This window comes from Bubalus bubalis, chromosome 18 (assembly GCF_019923935.1).
Source record: "Bubalus bubalis isolate 160015118507 breed Murrah chromosome 18, NDDB_SH_1, whole genome shotgun sequence".
NCBI lineage: Eukaryota > Metazoa > Chordata > Mammalia > Artiodactyla > Bovidae > Bubalus > Bubalus bubalis.
The window spans coordinates 53672046-53699814 of NC_059174.1; the positions used below are offsets into that span (position 1 = coordinate 53672046).

At 46.6% G+C, this 27769-nt stretch overlaps 1 protein-coding gene across 3 annotated transcripts in view; it reads left to right on the forward strand.

Moving 5' to 3' along the window:
- SAE1 (SUMO1 activating enzyme subunit 1) overlaps window positions 1-27769 on the forward strand; it is a 61929-nt gene that overhangs the window by 22336 nt on the left and 11824 nt on the right. For all 3 annotated transcript variants that reach the window (XM_044930784.1, XM_025269388.2, XM_025269387.2), the window contains exons 5-6: window positions 354-453; window positions 12184-12289. In XM_044930784.1, the coding sequence (XP_044786719.1) occupies window positions 354-453; window positions 12184-12289 (206 nt within the window). The remainder of the gene's footprint in view (window positions 1-353; window positions 454-12183; window positions 12290-27769) is intronic.

Here is a 27769-nt window from a genome sequence, read left to right on the forward strand (position 1 = left end):
TCACTGTAGAGAAAAGAAGGCCAGATTATTTGAAGGTGAGCTCCCCATGGTAGATGGGAGGAGTTGAATTCAGGGAATGTTTACAGCGTTTCTTGAGAACATACTATGTGCTTGGCAGTCTGCTAACAATTGGTTATTTCTCTTAATAATCCTGCAGAGGTTATTATTCCTACATAGTAGGTAGATGCCACATCAGGTGGTCTTGGCGCCTGGGCTGGGATTTGAGCCCAGATCAGTGTGAGATGTTGCTCTTAACCACCATCCATTCCATGCAGCGAGCTGGTGATGCTCTTTTTGTTCTCATGGCATAATTCACAGAGTAAAACTCGATTCCCCCGCTTGTCATCCTCTAGGGAGAAAACCAAAGTTGCCAAAGTCAGTCAAGGAGTAGAAGATGGACCTGATACCAAGAGAGCCAAACTTGATTCATCTGAGACGACCATGGTCAAGAAGGTGTGTTGATGCCGCTGATTCACTTTGCTGTACAGTAGAAACTAACAACATTGTAAAGCAACTGTGTAATTGTGGTGTTGTTTTAGTTGCAAAGTCATACTTGTTTTAGTTGCTAAGTCATATCTGACTCTTTTGTAACCCCATGGACTGTGTAGCCTGCCAGGCTCCTCTGCCCACAGAATTTCCCAGGCAAGAATGCTATACTCAGTAAAAATTAAGAAAAAAGTTATGTTGAGGGGAGTGTTAAGTCAAAAAGCCCTGGGGTCCTGTAGGCTCCAGGCCATAACCAGGAAAGGAAACATGTAGTCCTGAAGGGAGGAGTCTGGACAGAGTAGGCCAGCACTTGTCCCCTTTAAAGGGGGGCAGATATGCCTAGTGCCAGCTAGCTGTTACCATGAGGTTGTGTGTTCAGTAGCTAAGTCATGTCTGAGTCTTTGCGACCGCACGGACTGCAGCACGCCAGGCTTCCCTGTCCTTCACTATCTCTCAGAGTTTTCCCAAGCTCATGTCCATTGAGTTGGTGATGGCATTCAACCATCTCATCCTCTGTGGCCCTCTTCTGCCCTCAATCTTTCTCAGCATCAGGGTCTTTTCCAGTGAGTCAGCTCTTCACATCAAGTGGGCCAAATTATTGGAGCTTCAGCTTCAGCATCAGTCCTTCCAATGAATGCTCAGGGTTGATTTCCTTTAGGACTGGTTTGATCTCCTTGCAGTCCAAGGGCCTCTCAAGAGTCTTCTCTAGCACCACAGTTTGAAAGCATCAGTTCTTCAGCGCTCAACCTTCTCTGTAGTCGAACTGTCACATTCCTACATGATTATTGGAGAAACCGTAGCTTTGGCTATATGGACCTTTGTAGACAAAGTGATGTCTCCGTTTTTTAATATGCTGTCTGGGTTGGTCGTAGCTTTTCTTCCAAGGAGCAAGCATCTTTTAATTTCATGGCTGCTGTCATTGTCTGCAGTGATGTTGGAGCCCAAGAAAATAAAATCTGTCACTGTTTCTGCTTTTTCCCCATCTATTTGCCGTGAAGTGATGGGACCAGATGCCATGATCTTAGTTCATTGAATGTTGAGTTTTAAGCCAGCTTTGTCACTCTCCTCTTTCACTCTCAAGAGGCTCTTTAGTTCCTCTTCGCTTTCTGCCATTAGAGTGGTATCATCTACATAGCTGAGGCTCTTCATATTTCTCCTGGCAATCTTGATTCCAGCTTGTGAGTCATCCAGCCTGGCATTTCACATGGTGTACTCTGTGTATCAGTTAAATAAGCAGGGTGACAATATAGAGCCTTGACGTGCTCCTTGCCTAATTTGGAGCCAGTCTGTTGTTCCATGTCTGTTTCTAGTTGTTGCTTCTCTCAGGGTCAGGTAAGGTGGCCTGGTGCCATCTCTTTAAGAATTTTCCACAGTTTGTTGTGATCTACACAGTCAAAGGGTTTAGCGTAGTCAATGAAGAAGAAGTGGATGTTTTTCTGGAGAAAATGTGGACCTAGTGATGCCCAGAGGTGATTTTTCAAGAGAGTGGGAAATGTAGATTTTTTTCATATGCCCTGTCCCAGACTTGTTAATGCCAGCAGCCTTTTTGCATGCTGTTCCCTTGCGCTGTGTAGAGGCTGAAGAGAACGTGTGCCCTCCTTACTCACCTGCTGTGGGCCAGCAGTTTGAACCTTTGGGGTATGGAGTAGCATAAAGAAGACTGTTGTTGAGTACAAGCCATTACTCTTGTACAGATTTTTTTGTTTTCAAATTGGTAGACAATTTAGTAGGCTCCTTAATGGGCAGGGAGACAGTTTAAACTTGAATTGCTTATTGCTTTTTTAAAATAAAGTTTTTGTTTTTTTCCCCCACCAAATAACCTTTTAAGAAGAAAGGTTTTGCTATTGACAAGTGTTCTCAGGTGTATATATGTATTTTTTAAACGTAGTTTATGATACTGTAATTCATTTTACATAAGAAAGAGTAGAAAGGGAATCCGTAGGTAGATGATGGTTTCATAGCTAGTGTTGGAATTTGAGAAGGGAATTCACGCGATGAGGAAAACAAATCCAAGTGGCCAGAATTGGTTTTGTTAAACCAAGAGGAAAGACATGGCCAAGCCCATATTTACTCTTTACTTTGTAGATTTAAACGTTGAGGGAAAAAACCAGCTGGTCAGGGCGTTGAGTTAAAATTGCTCTAAAGGGGGGATTCTAAGAGTGCAGAAACCACAAAAGAGACTGCAAAAAACCACAAAAGTGGAACTCTTGAGTTTCCAGCAAAGCTGCGCTGGAGATTTTCTTTCTCTTGCTCTTTATGTTTGTGTTGGAATAGTTCGATGCTGTGAGTGCTATACAGAGGAATTATTAAGCCCTAATTTTAGTGTCTATTCACAGGACCATAATTATCCAGAGCGAACATTAGTGTTTTGGCCAAAACTTGCGTCTTTTTCTTTCTTCCTTTCTTTCTTTCTTCTTGAGGCCCAGTCAAGCTTTATCTGAATGGCTCCGTGAGTTTGGTTGGGGGAGATAAATTGTTAACTAAGGGAGGAGGACAAAAGCAGCTTTGTGGGTGCTGTCAATTTATAAATCACACCCTCTTACAAGTGTGACACTTGGCCTTGGTGTGAAGGGTTTTATGGCTTAAGGGCCTTCTCTGATTGAGGCGGGCCTTTCACATTCAAATGGAGAGAGCCCTAGCTTTGTGAGCCCTGCACAGCGGGAAGTTTCCTGGGAGTCAGTCTGCTGGTGCCCACTGGGGCGAATCTGGAAACCTCTTTTGGGAACCACTTTAGTGAGCTATGAGGAGAATGTGGGCAGCCCTGGCAGGCCCTGGGTGGCCTCTGCGTACCATTCTGCGGGCTCTTCAGGCACACAGCTCTTTGTGTAGCCTCTTCCTCCACAGGGCCCAATTTGAAGGTATCAAAATATTCCCCAGCTGACATTGTTAGTCAGCTGTTTCACGGGGACAATTCAGGCTTGGATTCCAACCCTGAGCCGTGAAGGTCGTGAGGCATGCAGGGCATTCCTCATGACAATCTCCGGGATTCCAAACCTTGTCTTTGTGTGGCCTCCCCGGGAGCTGCAGAAGGCTGGGGCCAGGCCGGGGCTCGGCCACCTTGCGAGAATGTGCCGTCTCCATTTTGGCAGTGACTGCTCCACAGTTCTGAAGTTTTCCTCCAATTCAAAAATCCCTGGGTTTAGATTCTGCCCTTTCAACTAGCTGGGCTATGCTCAGCCTTGCAGGATGGGGGTGGGGAAGCAGCCACTTCCTGTTTCCTGTGAAAGGCTTCTGCTGAGGGTTCCCTTCCCCTCCCCCTTTTCCTTAGGTTCAACCCTATGTTGTACACCCACTTGTGCTTGAGGGTACACATTGTGCTCCGAAATTAGAAACGTTAAAAAACAAAGAGGAAAAACAGAGCTTGTGGTTTTCACACCGTCTAGGAAGATGCTTGGCCGGGCCTTCTAGCACCTGTGCGATGGTGAGAACTACAGTGGTGGGCAGATGCCCAGCCCAGAGACTTGTGCTCAGGAGGACACTGTGCGCTTCCTTTGGTGCCCAGGAGGAGTCACGAGAGAGATTTCCCCAGAAACAGGTCTTGGGCACAGGCGTGAAGTGGGTACCCATATACAGCACGTAAAGGAGATGGCAGCGGTTTTATGACGAAGTGTCTGGAAAGGTTTCCCCGAGGAAGAGTTGTCAGAGTTGAAATGTGAAGAACAGACTGGCAAGCACCAAAGCCAGGATCTGCACCCAGTCACAGGAAACAGGGTCAAGAAAAAGCTTAGATGTTGAGACTCTGACTTCCCTGGTTCCAAACAGCCAGTTCTTTCTGTATCTGTGAGTTGTAAAATGCCTACTGTGTACAAGGCACTGCATCGGGTACAAGGAAGTACGTTAGTTGTCTTGTCTCCATTTACAGCAGACCCTGAAGCCCAGGGAAGTTAAGGAACCTGCCTGAGATCACACAGCTGTGTCAGAAGGAAGGACTAGGTGGGCTTCCCTGGTGGCTCAGATGGTAAAGAATCCGCCTACACTGCAGGAGACCTGAGTTCGATTCCTGGGTCAAGACCCCCTGGAGAAGGGAATGGCAACTCACTCCAGTATTCTTGCATGGAGACTCCCATAGACAGAGGAGCCTGGCGGCTACAGTCCATGGGGTCACAGTGAGTCAGACAGGACTGAGAGGCTGACGCAGGGAGGGGAGAACACAGGCGGTGGCCGAGGGTGCAGGTGCGCTTTATCACCACAAGGTGCATCCCCTTGGAGTTTCCAGGATGACTTGAAGTTGGGTTAGGATGCCGGGGTGAAATATGTGAAAATCAGGATCACTTCTGAAAACTTTCGGGATGAATGACCGCCAGTGTGCTCCCACGTTGCTGCTCATGTTTCTTTATTGTTAGGGGGCTGCCGGACAGGAGTGGATAGATTCCTGGGGGTGGATACTCTCTGTGATAGCTTTTTAAAGATTAAACATAAAGATTTGCTTCTGACATGCTAAGAAATACAGACTTAATTTTACCCCTTCTCAAGTAGTGGGTGACTAATTTTGGCCTTGGAAATCCCTTCTTTCATGAATTAGTTGTGAAATTCCACAGTTGAAGAGTGATTCATTGTTTTGATTTCTCCTTTCTGAGCCATTTGTTGACAACTCTCATCCTCCTCTCAGCCCTTTCTGTACAGCAGCATTCCTGGTGGCTGCCTGGTGTGGCTCCCCCTCTCCTGTGGCATGTTGATTGCGGCACCCGTTGCCCCTCAGATGACTTGGCAGTGTCTCCCTCGTTCACGTAAACTCCATTCGACCTGGGCCGGGGAGTTGTGTTCCCAGCTGTGTCCTAGCGCAGCGCCCACACATTCGCGTTCAGGACATGTTTGTTCCGTGTCGGTGGTAGTGGCTGTTGCAGCAGCATAATATGACGCAACTTGGGAGATTATTGTCATTGTAAAAAGGATTTGTTCATTAGTTAGAAAGGATTTAACTTTCTTTGTGATTGAATAAATTGATTAGTGTTGTAGTATGTTAGTTGTCATAGTTGAGGTTATTTGAACTGAGCTGAGAGAACAGACTTTTATAGAAGACAAGGTTCTTGGCGACGAATGTGTAGAAGTCTGTTACTGAGTTGTTGCCTGGACCAGAACTTGCAGTCCAGAGAGTTCAAAACTCACTGTCAGAGTGACTTGGTATGTTTGTGGCTGGGGGGCAGGCAGGGAGGGGGCAGGGTGTACATTGCAGAGGATTTGGTGGGAAGCTGATGGCAGGTTTCCCAGGTAGAAGAGTTTTGGAGCGGGTGCTGCTGGTTTCTCGGTTCTATGGATGAGGAATAGAAGTCCCTGCCAGCATCACAGCATAGTGTGTGCGTGTGATATTTGATACACAAAAATCATGTGACATCAGTGCAAGTTATAAAACATAACAATAAAGCAAACACTATCCACCTTAATAACGAGAAGGTTTCCAGGACCCTTGTAGCAATCGGCGTGTTCTTTCTCTGTCTCCTCAGGTCTGCTGGTACATTTGTGTGGATTTACTAAGGTATCCAGAAAGAGTGGATATAGGCCGGCTTGGCATAGTGTTTTATCACGTGTTTGTAAATCTCAACAATGGAATGACACTTACTAGGTGATGATGTAGGTTAGAAATTAAGAATGTAGAGCGAAACCACCGTGAAACCACCACCCAGTTTAAAGCAGAAAACACTATTGGGTGGTCGAGGCCATTTGGATGCCCCTCGCCCACATGAGTAACCGCTGTCCTCAGTCATGTTTCTCATTCCCGTGCATTTCTTCTTCCTGCTCGCCTGTGTTTCCAAGCAATACAGAATTGTTTGGTGTGCTTTTTAATTTCCTAAAAATTGGTTTCACATGCTTTTTTTCCCACATGCTTTTTTAAGAGCAGCTTTGTGAGGACATCTGTGTTTGTGTGTAGGTCTGGAGCTTTGCTGTCCATTATGGTAGCCACCAGCCACGTGTGGCCATTCAAATTAAAATTAATAAAATTTAATTTAAAAATTCAGTTCTGCAGTCTCACTAGCCACATTTCACATGCTCAGTAACCACACACAGCCTATGGCATCCATATTGCAAAGCACCCATATACAGAGTGTTCTTGTCATCATTGCAAGTTCTCTTGGACAACAGTCATTGCAAGACAGTTTTTTTGGTGGGTTTTTTGTTTATTTGTTTTGACCACAGAGTATTTGTTGTGTGAAAACAGCACTGTTTATTCTCCTATTACCAGGCGTTTAGCTGTGTAAGCTTTTGCTGTTACAGATTGCGTTGCAGTCAGTGTTGTGTGCGTGCATAGATAATCTCTTTGGGTAGGTGTGTGATTTCTCTAGGGCATAGGAGAATTAGAACGTGCACGCCTTCAACTTCACCAGACTCTAGAAAATAAGTCTTAAGGCGTTTTCTCTATTTACATTCCAACCCAGCAGCATGTAACAGTAACATTTGGTAACTTTGGGCTCTTTTGCCACTCTGCTGAGTGTGAAAACTGTCTCAGGTTGTGGTTGTCAGTTGTTAAAATGCTTTTGAAAACTATAGTCTCTGATAAGTAGGTGTGGAAATTAGACCTCGAAATCTGTAGTTTGAAAGTTGTTTCGATTCTGATTTACATGCTGCTTTACATCCAGATCTTTATCAGTTGTTATAGATGTTCAGCCTGATTTTAAAAAGTAAAATAGGGTACTTCCCTGGTGGTCCAGTGGGTAAGATTCCATGCTTCCATTGCAGGAGGCACGGATTTGATCCCTGGTTGGGGAACTAAGATCCCACATGCTGTGCGGCACAGCCAAAAAAAACCCACAAAAAACAAAATGGTTTCACAAGTTCCAATGTGGAAAATATAGAACAAACTGAGAAAATGTGAATCCTGCTACCCAATAATGTCACTATTTTTATGCATGTACATAATAAATTGGAGTGCTAGTTAATATATGTAAATATATGTAAGACATACATAATGAGCTAATGTATGTGGCACATATATATATATGTATTGTCTTTTCCTTTTTTCACTCCATGTATTTTCATAAGCACTCCTCAAATCTTTGTGTCTACTTTGGAGAGCATGCTTCTGTTCTACTCTGTTTTATTTATTGAGGTATAGTTGGCATACAATTGGAGAACATGATTTTTAAGTGGCTGTCTGGTAGGTCTTCCTTGCTTTGCCTTGCCGTGATCTATTGAGCCAGTTTCCTATTGCATAGAGGTTATTGCAGTCTCCCACTACTTAAATGGCTCAGCGAAACCCCTTAATTTGATAGCTGATAGACTGTGTGGAGAATTCATCTTTTATATTTACTGTTGGGCTTTCCTGGCAAATGAAAGGCAGGTGGGTCTTATCAACTCCTGGGTATTTGTTGAAAATCTGCTCCATTCAATGCTGTGCCTTTCACTGTGGTCTCTGCCTCAGGAAGCTGCTACCCAGTGTAAGAAGGCTTGTTATGAGTCTTAACTAGACTCTCAGATTGAAATCCTCAAGGCCCAGAATGATCAGGGAAGAAAATGGACAGTGGAGGGGAGTAGGTGAGGCCTACCAGACAGGGATTCGTGAGCTGAGGGCATGGTGGAACAGGAGGGGTTACTTCGTTTGGGTGAATGGTAGCGGCTGCTACCTGGGAGGCTTTGTGGCTGCTTCATCTGAAGGCTCTTCACTCCCTCAAAGCACTGTCAGGCAGCCTTTTCTCTTTATAAACTCGATGCCGGTGAGGTGGGTAAGGTAGGCACCGCCTTTTGCATCTGTTCTACTACAGATTAGGCAGCTTGGTTAAGTTTTATTTTTGTTATGAGCCACAATAGTAGAATTTGGATACTTTGAATGAAAAAAGGGGGCATTAATTGGAGGCAGGCTGCAGTAGCCCAAGAAGCATAGAGTTTTATTCCTGTGATCTGAGAAGAGGAAAAAACCAGGGCAGCTGGGAAGCCCTGGAGGCAGCAGGAATCTGGCCTTTCTCTTTAGAGTTCTGCCATGAATGTGTCTCTATTTCCAGCTTTCATATTCTTGGTTAAGGAATCTGGTGGGCCTGGCTTGGGTCGTGTGACCACCTCAGACTCTGTCACCTGTGCTGGTGGGTTGGTACACATTAAAGCCAAGGCCACAGGGGCCTCCTCCTTAGATCCCAGGAGACTTCTCTAAAAGTTGTCTGCCACAGACCCAAGAGAGGTGAAGTCATTGGTCCGTGGTCACAAACTAGTGGCAGAACTGGGACTAAATCTGCCCTAAAGTTGGGAAGGGCAGAGGGCCTCTACCCTTGGCCGTGGTGCTCTAGAAGGTCCCACTCCGGCCTTCCTCCAGCCGTTCCCCTCACAGGGTGAGGATCCCATGAGATCAAGAAGGTGCATCTGCCTGGCTCCCATAGCCTTCCCCCCAGTTCTGAACCCCATTCTGGGTACCTGGACCCCTGGAATCTCCTGGCCAGATAGCCTCAGGCTCACTTCCTAGGCTGCTTCCCTGTCTGCCTCTGGAGTGTGGACCTTACCACAGCGTCTGAATGCCTCGGCCTGAGGATTGGATGTTTTGGTCGGGAAGGATGGGCAAAACCTTGTGCAAAGTCAGGTTCAAAGCTCCTTACATTGTGGGTGAGCCAAAATGAGATGGGGGCAACCTTCCCAGGGCACCTCCTGTGACACAGGACTCCCACGGAGTGTGAGAATTCCAAATTTGAACCTAGTTTTCCAGGTGGTTATGAAGGAGGTTTATTTGTCAAGGCAGGAGAATACAATATACTTTACTTAATAGCTTATTAGTGTGATTTATAACTGAATATGTAGACATGATATATGGGTTTTTATTTGTACTCTTACCCTCAGGCCCTGAAAGCGTTAGAGGCAGGCCTGCCTCAGACTGATTCTAGAACCAACTTTTTCCCCCTTATTCTTCATATAATGGCCTAACAAATCAGTAGATTCTTAGCACTGGTCTTAGCCAGGCAAACTACAAAAATTTTGAATGAAAGTCCTGGTGGGTTTTGAAACCTGGTAAGATTTTTCTTTATTGTGATGGCATCTCCAGGTCGTACTGCTGATGGCTTGATCTGTGTGGTAAGACTTGTCAGGAAGGGTCTGGCAAGTCTGTACCAAGCACTAAATGTCACTCTGGTTGACTGCATGACTTATCTGCTAAGGTCAGACAGACCCATTGACCAAAAGGTTTGAGGGCAGTACAGGCATCTTGTATACTAGCTTTTACAGTGGATCCAAACCCGAGAGGAGTGATTATGGGGAGGCAGAAAGCCACCTTACACACCATGGCTGTTTTTTATTTTCACCAGCAGTTTGAGTTTTCATCTTTCAGATCCATTTTGATCTTCAGTGGGGTGTGGAAACTGCCTGGCAGCTAATGGATCTTGGCTCCCTTAGCCTGTAAATTGCGCCATTGTTGTCTCCTTTCTGTTTTCTTTTTCTTTCTGATGTGTGGGGGGGTGGGGAGTTGGTAGAGGAAAAAAAGGAAGACACACACCTCTGTAAGTGTGAAGTTTTATACACTTGGCGCACACACATGTACTAGCTTAAACTTGGTAGAAGTACCTAACAGCCATATGAGGATAAGGTGCCACTGCCTTACTCCCAAATATTTTAGTCTGTATTTTCTCAAATAAGGTATTCTCCGTGATCAGAAACTAGCCATCACAGTCAGGAAAAATACATGGATAAATCACTGCCATCTAAATCCTCAGACCCTGTTTCGGGTTTGCTAGTTATTCCCGTCATGTCCTTAACAGCAAAAGGATCCGGGTCAGAGTCATGGATGCATCTAGATTTTCATGACATCTAAAGGTTGCAAGCCAGTTATTTTGTAAAATGTCTCTCAGTTTGGGTTCCTCTGATGTTCCTTGTAATTAGACTCTTGCTACACATCTTTGGCCAAAATAGCACGACATGGATGCTTCTCATTGCATCCTGTGGTCTGGTGCATGGTTTCCATGTGCTGCTTTACTGGTTGTGTTAATTTTGATCATTTGAGTAAAGTTATTTTCCATACTGGTCCTTTGAAAACAATTTTTTTATCCCTGTGTGACTAATAGGTATTTTCTGGAGAAGTATTTTGAAAATATGTAAATACTTTATTCCTTAAAAAACTTTGCTCATTAGTTAATTTTATTATAGCTTACTTAAAAGTATTATCTATTATCCTTTACTTTTATCCTCAGATTGCTCCAGATTTGACCTGAATTTAAGCTGAATTGTTACCTCTTGACATGTCCCATCATTCTTTGGGGCACTTTTCCTTGTCTTAGGCTCCTCTCATGTTGCAGCTTTGAAATCAGTCATTTCTCCAAGGAGAAATGTGTCTCTTAGTGGTGGTTAGAAACCAGAGTCTGTGTTTGAGATGTGCTCATTGCTGCTAGAGTATCATTGCTTTTAAACTTTTTCAGTGGACACAGCAGGTAAATATTTGTATGTGTACACATACACTTGCATTTACATTTGTTTCTTTGTCTGTCTGTATATATGGAACATGAGTTCACGGCAGTAACTCTCACCAAAGGCTTCATTCTAATTCTCTCTGTTTCCATAGTTCTGATTCTCTTCTTTGACAGTGAAGCCTTGCTGCCCAGATTCTCAGTGTATTTTTTTTTTTGTTGCATCAAGTCCTTGGATGTGATCGGGCTCCCGCTGCTGCCCTCTGGGGATGCCCTCCTTACCCTGCCCTGCTCTGTCCCCTCCAGTCCAGCCACCAGCCCTCCACACACACTTTCTTTCCCTGTCCTTCTTCAGTCCCAGAAAACGGCTTTTGGACTTCATTGTTTAGGAAAGGAAAAGAAAACCATTTTCTTATTCCTAATTAGTTGTTTGTATTTTAACATATATCTCTCATGGCATTTTTAAAAGAAAATTTGATGTAGGTTACTAGGTTTCAACTGTATTTCCTCCTGCCATAGGGAGAAGGAATGCTGTTATTTATGGGTATTGTTGTTTGTGTCTGTTTACTAACACAGAGAACATTTCATTGAGTATCTTTAGACACATTTTATTGGTCACTTGTGAAGGAATTTCCGTGGCATAAATACCACCAGAATTCACCAGAGAGTCAGAATGGACAGAGCTTTGCTCTGTCTTCCTGCAGTGAAGGGAGTCCATGGCATTGATCTCTGTGACCCCAGTGCCCAAGGGAGCTCATAGTAAGTGCTCAGGAAGCATTTGTTGGATTTGAGTTGGCCTCAGCTTCTTTTCGGAGAAGGCAATGGCACCCCACCCCAGTACTCTTGCCTGGAAAATCCCATGGACGGAGGAGCCTGGTGGGCTGCAGTCCATGGGGTCGCGAAGAGTCGGACACCACTGAGCGACTTCACTTTCACTTTTCACTTTCATGCATTGGAGAAGGAAATGGCAACCCACTTCGGTGTTCTTGCCTGGAGAATCCCAAGGACGGGGGAGCCTGGTGGGCTGCCGCCTATGGGGTCGCACAGAGTTGGACACGACTGAAGCGACTTAGCAGCAGCAGCTTCTTTAGTGAACAGGAAACCTAGTAATGGTGATGAGTTACTGCCTGGTGATTTGAAGTCAATGTATTTTATCCTTGGGCTTCCCTTGTGGCTCAGCTGGTAAAGAATCCACCTGCAATGCTGGAGACCTGGGTTCGATCCCTGGGTTGGGAAGATCCCCTGGAGAAGGGAACGGCTACCCACTCCAGTATTCTGGCCTGGAAAATTCCATGGACTGTATTGTCCATGGTGTCACAAAGAGATGGACGTGACTGAGCGACTTTCTCTATTTTATCCCTAAGCAATCTTGTTTTTTTTTTTTTTAAAACAGAAGGTGGTCTTCTGCTCCGTCAAAGAGGCGCTGGAAGTGGACTGGAGCAGCGATAAAGCAAAGGCAGCTCTGAAGCGCACGACTCCAGATTACTTCCTCCTTCAAGGTGAACCCTGAAAGCAGTTTCTCGGCACGCACTTTGTGCTCTCATTTCTGCATGTGAGGCTGCAGAGCCCAGAAGGTTCCTTGAGGTTGCCCTGAGCCGAGTTCCCCCTTAGTTGGTTCTAAGTGGTCACTTAGGACAACAGAGTGAATGGAGAGGAGGCCCATCATTGAGCTCTAGTTTCTTTACAATTTCTGTTTTTTTTTAATTATGTGTTGAAATGAACTGCTTTCTGAAATTGAGCCCAAGATAACAGTGTTATAAATCAAGCTCCTGTCATCACTGTTCCCTCTCCAGAGTTCTTCCTGGTGCTCAAAACTGGCGTTCCTCTCCTGAGAGATTTTCTCCCATCTCTCACCATCATTCAGAGGGCGTTAGGTAGGTGTTAGTTGCCATCTCAGTGTTCTTGTGCTTGGCACTTTATTATTATTTTTTAAAATACCCACGGAATGTGGGATCTTGGTTCCCTGACCAGGCATCGTACCCTTGCCCTCTGCATTGGAAGCACAAGAGTCTTAACCACTGGACTCCAGGAAAGTCCCTGTACTTTAATTTTTTAATATTATTTTAAAAACAGTAATCATGAACATCGAGTGCTTACTAGCAAGAGCCAGTGGGAGTTGATGTGTTATCCCTTAGTTCACAGACAAGAGAGCTGAGGCACAGAGAAATTGAGGTTGCTCTTGTTCTCAGGGTGAGCAAGTATGTAAATCACATGGGTTTGTTAGCATAAAAATAATCCATATCTGTTACAGAAAATACCAGAAAAGCCCAAAGAAAAAGAATCACCCTGACATTTTTGTACTTTTGGGGATGTGCTTCTCAACTCCCCCTCCTCACTGGTGGTACATAGACACCCCTCTGTAAACAGCTGTTAATTTGCAGAGGTTTGGGCATAGCCTTGGTGTTTCTAACTGCCAGTTATAAGAGGAGTCAGCTAGTATTTGAGTTTACCATAACCTGGGGATCCTCAGCCAGGGGCAGTCTTGCCCTCCAGGCAAGTGTCTGGAGACATTTTTGGTTGTTATGACTGGGGTTGGGGTGGGGAGAGAGCCCCCAGGACGAGCGCTATGGCCCCCAGAGTCAGCAGTGTTGAGGTTGAGAGACCCTGATCTACAACCCTTTTGCAGTTTCCAGAGTACTTTCTTGTCCACCTCCTCATCACGTCTCTCTCGTGAGATGGACAAGGTAGGAATTATCCCCCATTTGGTTTCCGGGGCTGAGGAGGCAGAGACCCAGAGAGGCTTGTGTTTTGCCGTGAGAGGACGCCGAGTGAAAGTCACTCAGTCGTGTCCGACTCTGGCCTTGTGGCCTGCAGCCGCCAGGCTCCTCTGTCCATGGCAGTCTCCAGGCAAGAGTGCTGGGGCAGGCTGCCATGCCCTCCTCCAGGGAGCTTTCCAACCCAGGGATCGAACCTGCATCTCTTAAATCTCTTCTGCATTGGCAGCTGGTTTCTTTACCACTCGCGTCACCTGGGAAGCCCAAGAGGACACCAAATGCAGATGTAAAAGAGGTGGGACCTGAGCAGCCCGGGACTTTGAAATCTAATGAATTAAATACTGTATGAGGTACCAGGTAATAAGAGCATGCGTGCTCCATTCTCAGTGCCCTGTGAGTGTTAGCTCATTGGATCCTCGCCGCATGCACACGAAGCTGCTGCTGTGCGCCCCTCTATACACACAAGGGATAGACTGGTAAAGACACAGGCCCATGGCCATCACTGCCCTCAGGAGCCTGTCACTGAGATGGGGAGGCAGGACTTATGCCCTGGAGACAGGATGGGGGAAGGTGTATTATTTCATCCAAATAGATTCTGCTGAGCATCACCATCAGAAGTTATAAGGGGCTGAGGAGTCAACAGGATGTGAGGAAGAAGCAGGAGCTTTATATCACTAAGCACATGGCAGGCAATGGTTCACGGTCATTCAGAACTGGCGCTTTGGAATCAAAACAGACCTGCCTTCCAGTCCTGGCAGGTGTGAGGTTGAGCCACAGACTTAAATTCCCAGAGGCGCCCTCAGATCCGCCTCTGACCGCGGGGGTGGTGACAGTGCTGGCCTCAGAGGGCTTTTGTGAGGCTCGGATGATACCCGTGCAAGAGGCTTAGCCCAGAGCAAGTCCTCAGGACCTGTCTAATCAGCTGTGTGCTTGGAGGTCGGAGGTGCTTTCTAGTGTATAGTACAGTGTTGGGGTTGACTCAGTTTACCCTTAATTCCATACTTGAGTAGGTATTATCATAGCAGCAATCCTGTCAGGCTTTAGTTTTTTTGCCCGTAAAAAGCAGTTTGTTTTATAATACACTTCATGTGTTTACTTCCCTCTTCTAAATGGTAACTCATTCTCTTTTTAGTTTCAAAGCTTTGCATTTGGAGATTAAGACGATGTTCATAATTAATAATATACAGTTTCTTTATTATGATAAAAACACGCACCATAAAGTTTATCACCTTAACCCTTTTTATGTGTAGTTTTCTTTTTTTTCTTTTTGGCTGCATTTGGTCTTCGTTGCTGCGTTTTCGCTTTCTCTAGTTGCAGAGAGTGGGGGCTACTCTCTAGTTGCGGTGCGCGGGCTTTTTATTGTGGTGGTTTCTCTTGTTGCAGAGCATGGGCTCTAGAATGAGGGCTCAGTAGTTGTGGCTCACAGACTTGGTTGCTCTGCGGCATGTGGAATCTTCCCAGACCAGGAATCAAACCCATGTACCCTGCATCGGCAGGCAGATTCTTAACCGCTGGACCATCAGGGAAGTCCATGTGTATAGTTTTGTAACGTGTGTGTGTGTGAGTCACTGAGTCGTGTCTGACTCTCTGCGAACCCATGGACTGTATGTAGCCTGCCAGGCTCCTCTGTCCATGGGATTCTCCAGGCAAGAATACCGGAGTGGATTGCCATTTCCTTCTCCAGGGGATCTTCCCCACCCAGGGATCTAACCCAGGTCTCCTGCATTGCAGGCAGATTCTTTACCATCTGAGCCATGAGGGAAGTGTCCATAGTTTTGTAAGAGGGAATTTTAAAAAAGGAGGCAACTCCACACGTCATACCATCTTGGTCAAGGCTGGCAGCTGTGTGCTTCCCACTCTTCCCTCCACCCCTGTGGCAGATGTGGCTAAGAAATCCTCCTTGTTGACCGGCCACTTCTCCCAGAGCCTCAGAATCCTCTCGACAGCACTGCCTGCAGTCCTCTCTGACTAGGCATACAGGTGAGGCCACTTCTAATAAGGCCTAGAAGGGAAGTGACTCCCCCTCCTCCTGGCTATACAGCACACCAGTGGCAATATCAGGCCTAAAACCCAATTCTCCTGATTTTGTTCTTTTACACCACCGCGCATGTCCGCGCCACACGCACCCAATTCTCCTGATTTTGTTCTTGTAGCCTTCGCTTTTCTCTCTGTAGCAGATGACGTGTCCTAACTTTTCTTGCATGTTGTTACCTGCATATTCCTGATGTTTTGCTTTGTTTTGCCCTCATGGGTCATCCTGTGCCCTGTGTGTCTTTCCAGATATGCTGCACCTGGAACTGTTAGTGTCCCAGCAGTGAGCATAAGGGTCTGGTTAGCTTTCTGGGGGCTTTTCACATGTGATTAACTCCTTGATTAAGGACTGGACTGAGCTTCTGGAAGTGGAGGGCAATGGCTCTCATGATCTCTTTCCCTAGGGGAGTCTGGCCGGCAGGTTAGACTTCTGCCAAAATTCAGCTTGTAAGTGTTAAGCGACTTGCTTTCTTTCACTTGATGGCCTTAAGTGCTTCGGAAAAGATCTTGGAGCATACATAGAATGACCTCATTTGTCTTGTTGGCTGCAAAATGTGTTTCTCTGGGTACGCTGTCTTTTGTGACTCGTCTTATCAAATGTAAGTTGTTTTCAGCTTGTCTCAGTCCTTGGAATTTGTTCCCAAGAGCCTTTCTAGGAATGTGACTGATGCACCTGATGATGCCTTAGGAATTCCTAGTGAGGTCAGAGTGCAAGGTCAGAGTACTTGACTGTGATACATATAGGAGGATACCTTGCACAGAACCCAAATGGAACACTTAGTAGGTGCTCTACAAGTAGTTTATACGTGAGTGACTATTCTGCCTGTCTGGTCATTTCTTCCCCCTCCCTGCTGCTGTCCCCGGAGGCCCCTCCTGCCTCCCTGCTCCCCTGGGAGCCACCAGGCTTTCAATCCCAGTGCCACCCGGCTCTGGCCTGTCCCGCACGTGTGGACGGTCCTCACCCCATTCACCATCCAGCCCCCGGTGAAACAGTAGCCCTGCTGTCCGTATGCGTGTGTTTGCCTTGTTGGGGTGTGAGTGTTTTTCCAGTTTACTTCATAAGATAGTGGCCAGACTGCACGCTTCCTGCTGCATTTTCCACTATCTCAAAAGTCAGCCTTACCATCTGTGAGCAAAAGGTCTCATCTTTTTATTATTCTCCCATGGCATGTTGCAAAACATTAAGTGTGAGCTGGTTTCCTGTGGCAAAAAGTTGACTTTGATTTGTTCTTTTTGAGGTTACTGTGAGTTTATCATAACAGGAGCGCTAAAAATAATTGAGTCTTGTATGGAAACAGCATTCACTTACCAGCATGAACAATAACACGCAGGTTTAGCCCAGAGCAGGAAGATATGGACTTCATCTCGAGATGTGAATTACTGAGCAGAGAATCTTTGGCAATCCTAACTTTTCTCAGTCTTTTCTGACGAGTCATGGAAAAGTACTTAGGCCGTCTTTGAACCACAGAATTAATGCTGAAAATAATCTTAGACCATTTTTGGAGCACCTGCCATGCACCAGATCTTGTGCCTGGAGATCGTCACGAGAAGAAGAAGCCTCCTTGCCAATGGAAAAGACAAGCAGAGATAATCCTGCTCATGAGGGGAGCTGTAACAGAGGGCTATTGACAAAGCTGTCGTGTTGTGCTGGTCTGTTTTTCAATATGTGTGAATTATTCGACAATTGAAAGCAAACTGTTCTGAGAGCTCAGAGAACTTGGGGTCTGGGTGTCTTTGGGGAATTGGGAAGGCTTCAGAGAGGAGGAGACATCTGAGCCAGATTTTAAAGAATAGGTATTTGCCAGGTGGTAGAGGGAGGTGAGAGCATTGTGGGCCAGAGCAGCAGCGCCTGCAGGCGGCCAACAGGGTAGAGACCGTGGTCCCTCGAGGCTGGAGCTTGGTGCGAGCCAGCCAGACATGAGATTGGGGCCTCGCTTTTTTACGTTTTTATTCTTAGAGCCAGTGGTTTCCCCAGAGGATATCAGGCTCCCTCAGGGAACGTTTGAAATACAGATTCCTTGGCTCTAGCTCAGATGTACTGAATCAAAGCAGCTCAGAGTGGCTGGCATCTGCAATGTTGCACACTTCCCAGGTTTCTAAAGGACCAGTGAGTTAGAGGGAGACCATTGCCCTAGGAGAAGGGGAGCCCTGGCCTATGTCAAAGCCTCGGTTCACTCATCTGCTGTTTTATTTTAAGACATGTTAAATGCTGTGTTTCAGGCGAGGACATGACTGAGGCAGGGCTAAGATGATAACCCCATGTGGCTCTTGAATGCACTGTTTTGTCTATAGACCCTCACACTAAAAAAATAACTGTAAACAAATATTGAACTCGAGTTAGGTTTGTTTTTTACAGTGGTGTGGGTTAGAAATTCTGAAACTTATTTACTCTTTATTCTAGGATACCATCTGAGCCACCAGGGAAGCCCTGGATGGAACAAATAGGCAAATATATTGTGGATAATGAGACTGGGATTTTTTTATTGCCAGAAAAGGGAGTTCGTTACTTCCCCTTGTTGTTCTAGTCGCTCAGTCGTGTCTGACTCTTTGTGACCCCATGGACTGTAGCCCATCAGGCTCCTTTGTCCGTGAGATTTTTCGGGCAAGAATACTGGAATGGGTTTTAATTTCCGTCTCCAGGGGATCTTCCTGACCGAGGGGACTGAACCCATGTCCCATGAATTGTCAGGAGGATTTTTTACCATTGAGCCACCTGGGAGACCCTCTCTAGTTCAATTGGAATTGGAGTCATCTGGATGAACTCATGGTTTTTTTACATGTAGGTACAGAAATAGATGCGTGTGTGTCCATGTATTTACATTTTTTATTATTTTTAAAAACATTTATTTAGCTGCTCCGGATCTTAGTTGCGGCATGCAAGATCTTTTTAGTCGTGGGCGGTGGGATCTAGTTCCCTGACCAGAGCTAGAACTCGGGTCCCTTACATTGGGAGCGCAGAGTCTTAGCCACTGGACCACCAGGAAAGTCCTCATGTGTTCACATTTATACATATGTATTTTCCAGCTCTAACCAATTGAGAGGGCTTTTAGAACTAATAGCCATGAACAGACTTCATGGTTGTTAACATGCAGAGAACCAGGACTCCTTGGAGAAAGGGCTGGTTCTGGGCCTGGGGTAGGAAATTTACAGGTGTGCTTGGAACATCCTGCACTGCCTGAAAGTGAGGATGTGTACAGAGAATGACAGTCGTGTCTGCGTGAAGGTCACAGGAGTCAGTTTGAAGGGGCTCCTACTGATCAAATCTGGGAGAATTTGAGGATCAGGTAAATCATGATCGTAGTTGATGACAGCCCATAGAATAAAATAACTCATGAACCTATACTGATAATTGAATAAATAAATGAGGGAGAGGGGAAGGTTTATTTTTTTTAAACAGAAGAAGAATAATAAATACAGCAAGAATGAGGAAGATTAAAAGAAACCTGTGTTTGGCCATCATAGTAGTAGTATTGTTTAAGGATCACTGATGGACTAAAACAAATGGGAAAGTAGGCTGTGAAGCAGCATAGATGTCTTCCCAAGATACTTTTTGATTTATTACAGAGAGAGACTAGAGAACCCTGGCAGGTTGTCCCTCCACCAAGAGATCACAGTTAACATTCCAAGAATAGGACAGTAGGTCTCATGCGTCCCGCTTGGATGCACTGAGCAGGTAGGAGATAGTATAAGTAGGACCGCACTGCTGAGCCAGCCAGGGGTGGCCTCTGGTTCTCGGCCCAACATGGGTGATCTCAGCCCAATTATGAGGAAACATCAGACGCACTTGGACTGAAGAAGAGTCTATAAAATAAATGGCCTGTACTCTTCAAAAGTGTCATTAAAGACCCAGGAACTCCATTTCAGATTAAAGGATGAAGAGACAGGGTAACTAAATGGAACACGGACTTCCCAGACTGGATCTGAGAGCAGATATATATATTTTTTTGCTTTTGCTTTCAAAGACATCAGTGAGACTGTCAGTAAAATTTGAAAAAGATCTGTTGAGTACGTAGTAATACTCTTATCGATGGTTAATTTTCAGTTTTGATAACTTTTGTTGTTCTATGAGAATATTCTTGTTTGGGGGAAATACACAGTGAAGTGGGCTTCCTTGGAACTGGTAGATCAGACCTCGGGCCCGCTGTGGGGGAATTAGAATCTTTTCTAAGGTGGCCGATTGTTCTTGGTTCATAAGTCTAGCCCAGCAAGTTTGGAGTTCATGTCTACTTTCTGCTACCCCTAGAACCTTGATGTCTCCAGATTTGGAGTTGGAAGAAAGGCATTTTGGTTCCACTCTGTCATATAGTCACCTTATGGCCTCTGTTTTCTCATATAGCAATGGGGGAGACGTTGATAACCTCCTCCCAAAGATCATGTATAGGAAAGCCTTAGAAATCGTTCTGTCTTCTTTTAATGTTAACCTTCTTAGTAAAATACTCGGATGTCTCAGAGGAAACTGCCATTTCATGTGTATTCTTCCAGAACTTTCTAGTATTTTGTGCCTCATTCTTCCTCATCACTGCAGATTCTTTGGCAAGGTTTTTTACAATGGACAGTTTTAACTTTTTTATGGTTAGAAAACTTATTTTCCTTGACTCCTCCTTCCTCAGTTCCCCCTGCCCCCGCCACACTCCCAGCCTACCTGTTTTTATGATTTTTAACTGACTTTGTCTCTAGACCTCAGCTTGATTGGGTGATCAGTTCTCTTCAGGAGGAACTTCTTATTTTAGAACCTGTAACCTTTGCACACCAGCCGTCACCACTAGCTGGGCCCGGCGCTACCCTGCGGGTGTTTTGGTGTCCAGCGATGACAAGAACTGCTGAGGAAGAGACGGCCACAGGGAAATGGGTTCCGATAATGGGACAGCCGCGGAGTGCTTGTTGATTTGCTGCTGTCATAACCACAGATGTTTAAAAATAATTTGTAGGGAGGGAAGAAGAAAGAAGTGGTGGGTTTTGTTGTGTTTCTTTTTTTTTGTTGTTTGGTTTTTTTTTCTGGTGCCACTTGTCTTATCAGTGGTACAAAACGCAGACCACAGTCATTCAGAAAGGAAGAAGGCAGTGCCACACAGAGCGGAGAGGTGAGGGGGAGGGCAGAGGTGAGCCGTGAGTGCAGTCCTGGGCTTCACTGCCGTCAGCGGGTAGAGGCTGTTGCTGGAGAACCAGCTCTGGTTAGGCTTGTGCTCCATTCCTCAACCTGAAAAAGAGGCACATAACCTGGAGTCTGCCACTGGGGTTACAGGGATTAACAAATGCAGGCCAGGCACATCTTGTGCATTCATAATTTTTTTTACTTTTTAATTTTTATTGGCATATAATCGATTTACAATGTTGTGTTAGTTCCAGGTGTACAACCAAGTGACTCAGATATACATATACATGTGTTCATTCTTTTTCAGATTCTTTACTGATAGAGATTCTTACAGAATATTGCGTAGAGCCCCCTGTGCTATACAGTAGGTCCTTGTTGATTAACCAACAAGGCACTCTCATGAGAGCAGATCTTACTATGACCATCTCATTTTCATAGACGGAAATAGAGTCTGAAAGAAGCTTAAGTCATTTGTCCAGGGTCACCAAACCTAGTAAGTGTTTAAGCATCCCCCAATAAATACCACGTCCCTCAAAGCGCTCAGTGAGACTTCAGCTGTTCACCTTACTAATTAATACTTATGGCATTATGTCCATTTTTTAAAGTCTGAACATCACAAGAACCCGTGACATTTTCTTGTTCCACTTCTGCAGATGGGAAACTGAGGCCCACCGTGGCTAGATTGAAATAATGGGCAACATTGTCAGCAACCTGCCTTGTCTTCTCTGCAGGCCCGTGTCTCCCCCACCCCCGTTGTTAGCTTGTGTTTGAGCTGCTCTCGGGCCCCAGCCCAGCTGCGATTCTGGTTGAAAGCCTCACATCTCTTCCCTGACTGTCAGACAACAGTCACGGGAATGTCCTGTGCCATCTTCCCTGGGTAAGAGCGGTTGGTGGAGAGCAGCAGATGCCCAGAGTCAAGGTCATGTGCCACTCAAGTGCTGGGCTGGAGAAAAGCCCCTGTCTCCCTGCTGCTTGTGACCAGGCAGGGGAGTGTGAATGGAGAGGGTTCTGTCAGAACAGCTCTGTGAGCCAAGGGTGCGGCTGGCCACGCTGGGAGACGGGGCCAAGCACTCGGGGTCCAGGGAGCTCCACACTTGGCCTCTATATAACCTGCCTCAGCATTTCAGAATGTTTATGTCCCCTTCTTTTTGTAAGTTACAGACTTCTCAGACTGCTCCATTGTAAAGATGAGAGTCAAGCTCAGGAATCATTAGACCGTTGTTTTGTGGGTTTTTTTTTTTTTTTTTTTTTTTTTTTTTTTTTTAAAGAAGAGAATGGGGGACTTCCCTGGTGGTTGGGACTCATGCTTCCACTGCAGGAGTCACGGGTTTGATCCCTGGCTGGGGAACTAGGACCCCACATGCTGCACAGCACAGCTGGGGGAAAAAATAATTGTTTTTAATTTTTGTTTTAAAGTAATAATTGTGTTGTTGTTGTTGTTGTCTTTTAAGGAGAAATAGAATATTTGGCCAGATGGAGTCTGAATGGGTGGTTTGCATTATTCTAAACTGATGGATTCTGGGATGGGAAACTAAGTTCATTTGAAGTGATTTTCTTTTTTCTTTTCTTTTTTTAAACCAGTCTGTATTCTCTCTTCTCTCTGCTTCCAGGGAGGCAGTACGACATAGAGGTTAGAGGTGTAGTGACTTTGGAATCTGTCAGAAGCCCAAGCCTTAGTTTCCCACCTCGGACAGGAGGATGGTCACAGTTGCACCCACCTCATTCTGTTTTATGTAGAAGAGCTCGTTCTGAGTATAGGCTATTACCTGCCCCTGTTTTAAAAACCTAAATGTTAAGGGAACAAACATGTGACTAAAAACTGCTTAAACATAATTTTGATAGCTGAATAATACTCCATTTGGTCAACCTGTCATATTTTATATGCGTGCTTAGTCGCTCAGTCGTGTCCAACTCTTTGTGATCCTATGGGCCGTAGCCCACCAGGCTCCTCTGACCATGGGATTCTCCAGGCAGGAATGCTAAAGTGGGTTGCCATTTCCTACTCCAATCATATTTTATGTAATCATCCTATTATTGGATGTGAGATTGTTTCCAGATAGTGGCATAAATAACGGCGGCAACCATTTGCACGTAATTAAATCACTGGCCACAGGGCCTGACCTTTTATAAAGCTGCTCAGTACTGCACCTTTGCACGGCTGGGTGAGCCAGTCTCTCCGCTGCATGCTCAGGTTGAGTAATCTGGGTCTTTCATTTGGTAGGCAAAACCCAGCAGGTCATTTCTGAGAAGCAGGACTCCCCTTTCTCCCATCAACAACTTTCATCCAGCTGCCTCAGGTTTTCTTCAGAAGACAGCAAGCTGTAAATAACCAGACAGCTTTCTTTCTCTCTCTGCTGAACTGAGATGGAATGTGGTCAGAGACTAGCTTTCATTGGTGAGATGAAAGGATGGCCAGGACTTGGTGCTCAGCAGGGGTGTTTCAGAAAAAGTCTTCAGGGCAGGCCAATCTGGAGGTGAAGTTCTCTGGAGAAAGAGGTCAAAGGCCCGGGCGGCCGTGGTGACAGACGGGCTTATGTGCGTGCCCTCTGTGGACTGTGATCTCCGCCTTTTGGGTCCCAGCACGGCTCAGCATATGGGGTGGAGGTGGTGTGCAGGTGCTCAGGAAATGTTTGTGGACGAGAAAATGAATGAAGGAATATGTGCATGCACATACGTTCAAGTTTCTGGGTTAAAGAGGAAAACTAAGAGAGGTAAATGAAGCGGGTAGTGGGGTGGAGCTGAGCTGAGCTGAGCAGATGACCAGATGCCACCAGATGCCTTGAAAGGTGAGAGAGGCTGAGAACCAGCAGGCCCTCATGGGGGTTCCCGGAGACCATGCCTCTGCCTCCCCCAGCCCAGCCCCTTCCCTCCTTTGAGCTCCACACCCGTGGGCCGGCTGTTCTGCATCTTTGGCTCTCAAATGTGGCCTTGAAAGGCAGGCTTCTATCTTGTTTCCCTCTTGAGGCAGATGTGGTACACTGTCTTTTTTTTTCCTTTTTTTCTCTGGCTGAACATTCCTTGGTAAGACACAGAACCATCCTGGGTATCTTGCGGTCTCCATTCAGTTCAGTCACACAGGAACAGGCTGGTTAGATCTATGAGGGCCTGTGCCCCCTTGTTGTGAGCCTTCTCCTCGCCCTGTGACTCCTTTCCCTCCTTCTCCAAGCACCGACGCTTCCTCAGTGTGTGCCGTGGGGGCCCGCCCCGTGCTGGGCACTCAGTAGGTAATGGTGAACGTGACAGATGTGTGTCTGCCCCGCAGAGCCTCAGAGGCTGGTGAGGAGACGGGTCCGTCCTCGTACAGGTGAGCCGACACTTTGACTATGGAGTCTCAAATTGTGATTGAGACCATGAAGGCCAAGAGCAAGGTGCGGAGAGTTACCAGAGTATGCACAATCTAGAGCCAAAGCACGGTCGCCCGCTGAGCTGACTGTTGAGTTGGTGGTGGTCTCAGTCACGTGAGGAGTCACAGCATAGGCCAGTGTGTCAGCCTCTCTGAGGGCCATGTGGGTGGGTTTATGGAGGTCGGACAGTTCCAGAGTAGCACCATGGACCTGACGCTCCCCTGGCACCGGCCAAGGTGCCTGGCCTGTATTCATTCTGTTCATCCTTAAACCGCATGAGTTCAGTGCTGTGACGCTTCCCATTTTATGGAGGAGGCTTAGGGATGTTGTCAGGGTCCAGTGTTACAGTGATTTAGAACAGGGGTCAGAGCGGTCTGCTGGTTCCAGGCTGCCCAGGCCCGGGGAAGGGCTCTGCACAGAGAGGGCACAGTGGTCCCTGATGAGCAGCACGGGCAAGTTCCAAGGACAGGAGGTGACAAGGGTCAGCGTTCGGGCCTGGAGGACCCGCCGAAATGTGGTGGTTGTGCCTGGTGGGCAGGGGGTGTCCGGCTGCTTGGGGAGACCACCCTCTCCTCCCCGTCGCGCTTGCTCAGCTCCTCCTCTCACGCTGCCTCTCGTTACCGTGCATCATGATGTGTGTCGCCCTCACACATACTCGGAACGGCAGAGCGTGCAGCTTGCTCTGTTGCACTCGGGCCCCAGCGCAGAGGCTGTGCTCGCTGTGTGTTTATTGAATGAACAGTTGACTAAAGAGGAGACCTGGTGTGTCCTGCCTTAGGAAATGGGCTGCTGGCTAAGAGGATGACTCGCCTTTTCATTTTCTTGGAGATGTATGTCACCCAGGAGTGGATCCGATTTCCAGGCCATTCCCAGAGATAATGAGTCTCTTGAGTGAGTCAGTGTGGGGAGAATGTTGGGAGGCACCAGCGGTGTGAGGCAGGGGTGTCTGGTACAGAACAGTTCTAGGCACCAGCCAGGCAGTTTTATAGAGATTTGGCTTTTTTCCTTTAGATGAATTCTTTTGGGGAACAGCAGTTGGGTTGGAGCTAGTTTGCAACATTGACTTCATTTTTTTTCCTACAAAAATAATGGAGTTTTTGAATGGCCTTAGTGATTATGCTAAATATAATTGTGCCATTTAAATGCAATGAAAGTTTTCAGAAAGAAATAGAATAATTAATAATATCGCTTCCCAGATTCCTGTTATAACACTAATCTAGTAGTCTGATTCAGATTAAATTTGAATTTGGGTTAATTTCTCTTTGAAAAAGGAGTAGTTTATCCACATGTACAGTTTTTCTTCTAATCCAGGAAAAGGTGCTTGGTGTTTCCCTTTCAAAGTTTGTCTACTCCGTTGCATGGGCGAGTCCTGAACTCTAGCAGAGACCCCAGTCTGTCCTCAGTAGCGGTGAATGTCAGCCCCCACCTCCAGACTTCAGCAGCCTGAGTTAATTAAAAGGTTCAGAGGAAGTTAATCAAGTTTGGAACTCTGATTTTGTGCAGTGTTTTGATATGTTTCGATGAGTCATCTTTTGGCATCCCTAACAGTATTTGATCTTCACGGGATAGTTTCATAATCTGGAAACTGGCTGGGAGGTGTTCTCCAGAAATGCAGAGTCAACAGTGATGTGTGTATGTCTGGCCATTTGGGAGGGGAGATGACAGAACAAAGAGGAGACTTTAATAAGCAAGAACCCGTCAGGGGCTCGGGTCAGTTCTGAGGCTGCTGCCCGTCTAGAACACTGGGCTTCTTCCCGCCCCCTCCAGCCCTGCTCATTGGAGTGCTGACATTAAAGGAAGAAGAAAAAAAAAAAGAGTACAGAATACAGCCTCTGTTTGCTTTGCTGCAAATAAGTGGCTGGAGTGACTGGCCCCCGTCCCAGAGGCCCTGCTCAAACTTCAGATGTGGTCAGTGAGGCCTCTAGACGGTGCCAGGCTGCCGGCCCATGTCCAGGCGGCCCGCACCAGGAACAGGCAAGGGGCCCAGAGAAACAGCGGGGCCAGCTGCTGGCGGCCTCTGCTCGTCCTCTGAGCGCTGCCTTATTTCTTTCCGAGATGAAACTGGTCTTACCCTCTGAAGATGGATGGGCCAGGGCTCATATGGCCCCTGCCTCCTCTTCTCACCCGCAGAGCTAGGAACTTAAAATGAATGAACCAGTTGAGAGAGAGCAGGGCCCGTCTGGAAAATGCATTTCACCAAAATGTGGTCAAGTGGGAGTTCTCTTAAGGTGGGGGGCAAAGAGCCAGACCACCTGGGGTCCTTGGGCTGCATTCCTCATGGTCCTGGATTTCTTCTGGGTCCAGTTAGGGTTCAGAAGCAGAGATTCTGAGTGCCAGCATTGGCAGTTCTGTGCCACTCCTCATTGGCAGTCCCATGGAAAAAACGGCTCAGTCTCTGGACTTCAGTTTCTTCACCTGTGAAGGGGGGAAGCGTATCAGGACCTCCCTCCCTCCCTCGGTTATTGTGGACGTAAAAGGTTTAGAAAGGTGCCTGGCGTGGAGTAGGCACTGTTTGTTTTGGAGTTATTACAATAGTCTGAGTTTGCTTCAAGAGCTGTGTTCCGTAACCAGAAGGTGAAAAGTTTTGCGGCGAGGGCTTAAAAAATGAGCCTCTCTGGTGTCCCTTGTGACAGTTCGTGCTTCTGCCCCAGTGACACAGAAGAGGCAGGGCCCCAGCTGCAGTCCCGCAGCCTCATTCGCTTCCCACCTGCTTGTCCCTGGCCCTTGGACTGTGCATTACAAGCATCTGCTCAGGCAGCACTGACGCGCACACTGGGTCTGTCTTCTCCAGAGTGATGGACAGGATGAGGGCTGACATTCGATACCATCCGCTTAGAATGTCCTCTTGACTGGACTGGAGATTTCCAGGTTCATTTGTCTTCACAGGACCTTGTTGGAAAAGAGGCTCGGTCTCAGCGATTCCTCACCACTTCCACAGCCTTTCCTCTACCCTGTCCCCACACACTCGCCTGAAGGCACTTGTTTAGTCCAGATCAGAATCCCAGCGACACATCCGCAGAGGTAGAAGTTGAACTCAGGTAATGGCATGTCTGTGTTAGCCAGCATCCGGATGGACATTGGCTATGAGTTGGTTGCCAAATGGTCGGGCCGAATCAAGGGTTGTAGAAGCTGTATTCTTGGAAGAGAGAGGAGAGTAACATTCCCAGACAGCAAACAGTATCCGAAGCAGGTGTTCTGGAACCTTCTAAAGAAAAAGAGGACAAGCCCTCTGATGTGCAGAGCCCTGTCCAGGGCGTGTGACTAGCAGTCTTTCTCTGATACTGGCACTGAGAAAAGCATAGCCCAGCAGCAGTTTGCATCTTCTTTAACCCAGACCTCTGCTGTGTGGGGTCTTCTGAGAACTCTGTATAACTGTTTATGAACTTCTCTCAGGCTGCAATGGAGCTGTCTGTCCTGGCCTTTAATTCCCCGTCCTCCCCCATCACCTTCAGGCTGCAGAGACCTTGCTCACCACTGGACCCTGGCACCTAAGTCCACCGGGCACACCTAGGTCAGCCGTGCTCACTCATGCTGGCGAATGAAAGAATTCTTACTACTTCTTGGAGAGCTGTTCTCCACTGGGCTGCTCATCACCAAAACTGTGTGTGAGTCTGAAGAAAACAAAGAGAAGGTCGATGATTCCCTAGTCTGAGGCTAGATCCAAACATTTGCATTTTTAAAGAGCCCCACGACAATTGCCCATTCACCTTTAACTTTTCCCGTTCACCTTTAACTTTTAGAGGAGAGCTCCTTGAACTGAGAGGGAGGGAGTATGATTTGGGGGATGAACTCGTCAGC